The 1,673-nt window shown below is 49.4% G+C and overlaps 1 protein-coding gene across 1 annotated transcript in view; it reads left to right on the top strand.

Moving 5' to 3' along the window:
* Positions 1-814: 814 nt before the first annotated feature.
* The window catches only part of LOC112525015, a 5,457-nt gene continuing 4,598 nt past the window's right edge, over positions 815-1,673 (top strand). Inside the window, exon 1 of the mRNA XM_025134961.1 lies at positions 815-1,091. Coding sequence (XP_024990729.1) covers positions 815-1,091 — 277 coding nt within the window. The remainder of the gene's footprint in view (positions 1,092-1,673) is intronic.

The following is a 1,673-nucleotide window of genomic DNA, read 5'->3' as shown; positions in this document are numbered from 1 at the left end:
AATAGGAGGGAAATATATGGTGGGTAAAAGAAGGGGTGTATGGGGAAGGTAAAAAGGTAAAGGAAAGGTGTAAGAAGTAGGGGTGTGGGTCTTAGGTGGGGATGGGGTGTAAGAGATGGGATGGGGTAAGGGGTATTAGGTGAGAGAGAAATGGTTGGGGAATAGGGGACAAAAGAAAAAGGAGAGGGGGGGCGATCTTGAGAGGATTGTGTAGGGGAAACCGAAGGAGGGTGTAAGGCTAAAGAAGATCGGTTTCTTGATGGAAGAATGGAGGTTCGAAGGAGAAGCCGATTTGGGGATGGAGGTTAGGATCGGCTTAGTGTAGTGTAGGAAGGAGAGGAAGCCGAGAGGGTTTAGGGGAGAATCGGTTGGTTGTAGTGATCGGTTTGTGGCTTGTGGAGGATCGGTGTGGGGTAAGGTTGGGCGATCGGTGTGAAGGGGGGTGGAGGTTCGGCTTGTGGGGGTCGGGTTATTGAGGGGTAATCGGCTTGTGGGATTGGAGAGAAAGAGAGAGAGGCCGAATGGAGGATCGGCGTAATTGAAAGGGAAACCGAAGGTAGGATCGGTTGGTAAGGGAGAGAGAGGGTGGATTGGTGTGTGAAGAAAATGAGGAAGAGAAAGATATATTTATAGAGAGGGAGAGGGGTCTAGGGTTTTGAAAAAGAGAGGGATGGGCCGAAAGGGAGTGGGCCGAATGGTGTGGGCCGAAAGGGGGAGGGGTATCCGATCGGCTTGGGGAATGGGGAACCAAAAAGGGTTCGGCTTATGTGAGTAGGTGAGGGAAGCAAGCCGAACGGTGAGGGAAGCAAGCCGAATGAGGGAGGTTGGCGTGGGTGGGAGGAGTTCGGTTTGTTGGAAGGGGGTAGGCGGGGGTGTGAAACGGTTTGTGGTATTAATCGAGGAGGCAAGTCGTATGGGGGGGGATCGGCTGGTGGGTGTGGGGTTTAGAGAAAGAGAGAAACCGAAGGCCGAACGGTGTGGGAGTCGGCTAGGGAGGAAGCCGAATGGGGTAGGGGGTGAGGGGTATCAAGCCGAAGGAGAGAGGGAGAGGCAAGAGCGGCTTGAAGGCGAGTTACGTGTGAGTGTTCGGCGTATATAAAGAGGTTCGGCTTGTGGGTCTTTGTTATGTAGAAAATCGGTGTGTAAGGATCGGCTAGGGAGGAGGGTGATCGGTTTACCTATTCGGTGTGGTTGACAATCGTCTTGTATAAAAAGAGAGGGGGTTGAGGATTTTGAAAAGAGAGGGGTGGGCCGAGAGCCATAGGCCGAATGGATTTGGGCCGAAGGTATGCGGTGGGGTGTAGAGGTCGGCTAGTATGTAGGGAAAGGTTGGGAAGCCCGATTGGGGGTGGACGCCGATTTGGCTTATTGAGGGAGGCCAAAGGGGATCGGTTTATAGAATCGGCTTAAGGGTTGGAAGGATAGTGAGGGGAGGCCGAATAGAAAGAGTTTAGAAAGGATAGGAGTGGGCCGAAGGGTTTAGGTTGGGCCCAAAGGAGAATAGGTCCACAAACATAAATAAAACCAAATAAAATTATAAACACACAATAATTAATTTTTCTTTTTGTCTTTTTCTTTTGTTTTTAAAACATAAAATAAAGTACAAAAAAAATACTAATATATATGTAGATATGAAATACAATTTTTTGTAAGGAAATCACATAGAGACTTTT

This window comes from Cynara cardunculus (assembly GCF_001531365.2).
Source record: "Cynara cardunculus var. scolymus isolate 2C chromosome LG 13, CcrdV1, whole genome shotgun sequence".
Taxonomy (NCBI): Eukaryota; Viridiplantae; Streptophyta; class Magnoliopsida; order Asterales; family Asteraceae; genus Cynara; species Cynara cardunculus.
This window is presented reverse-complemented; position numbering and strand designations above follow the sequence as displayed.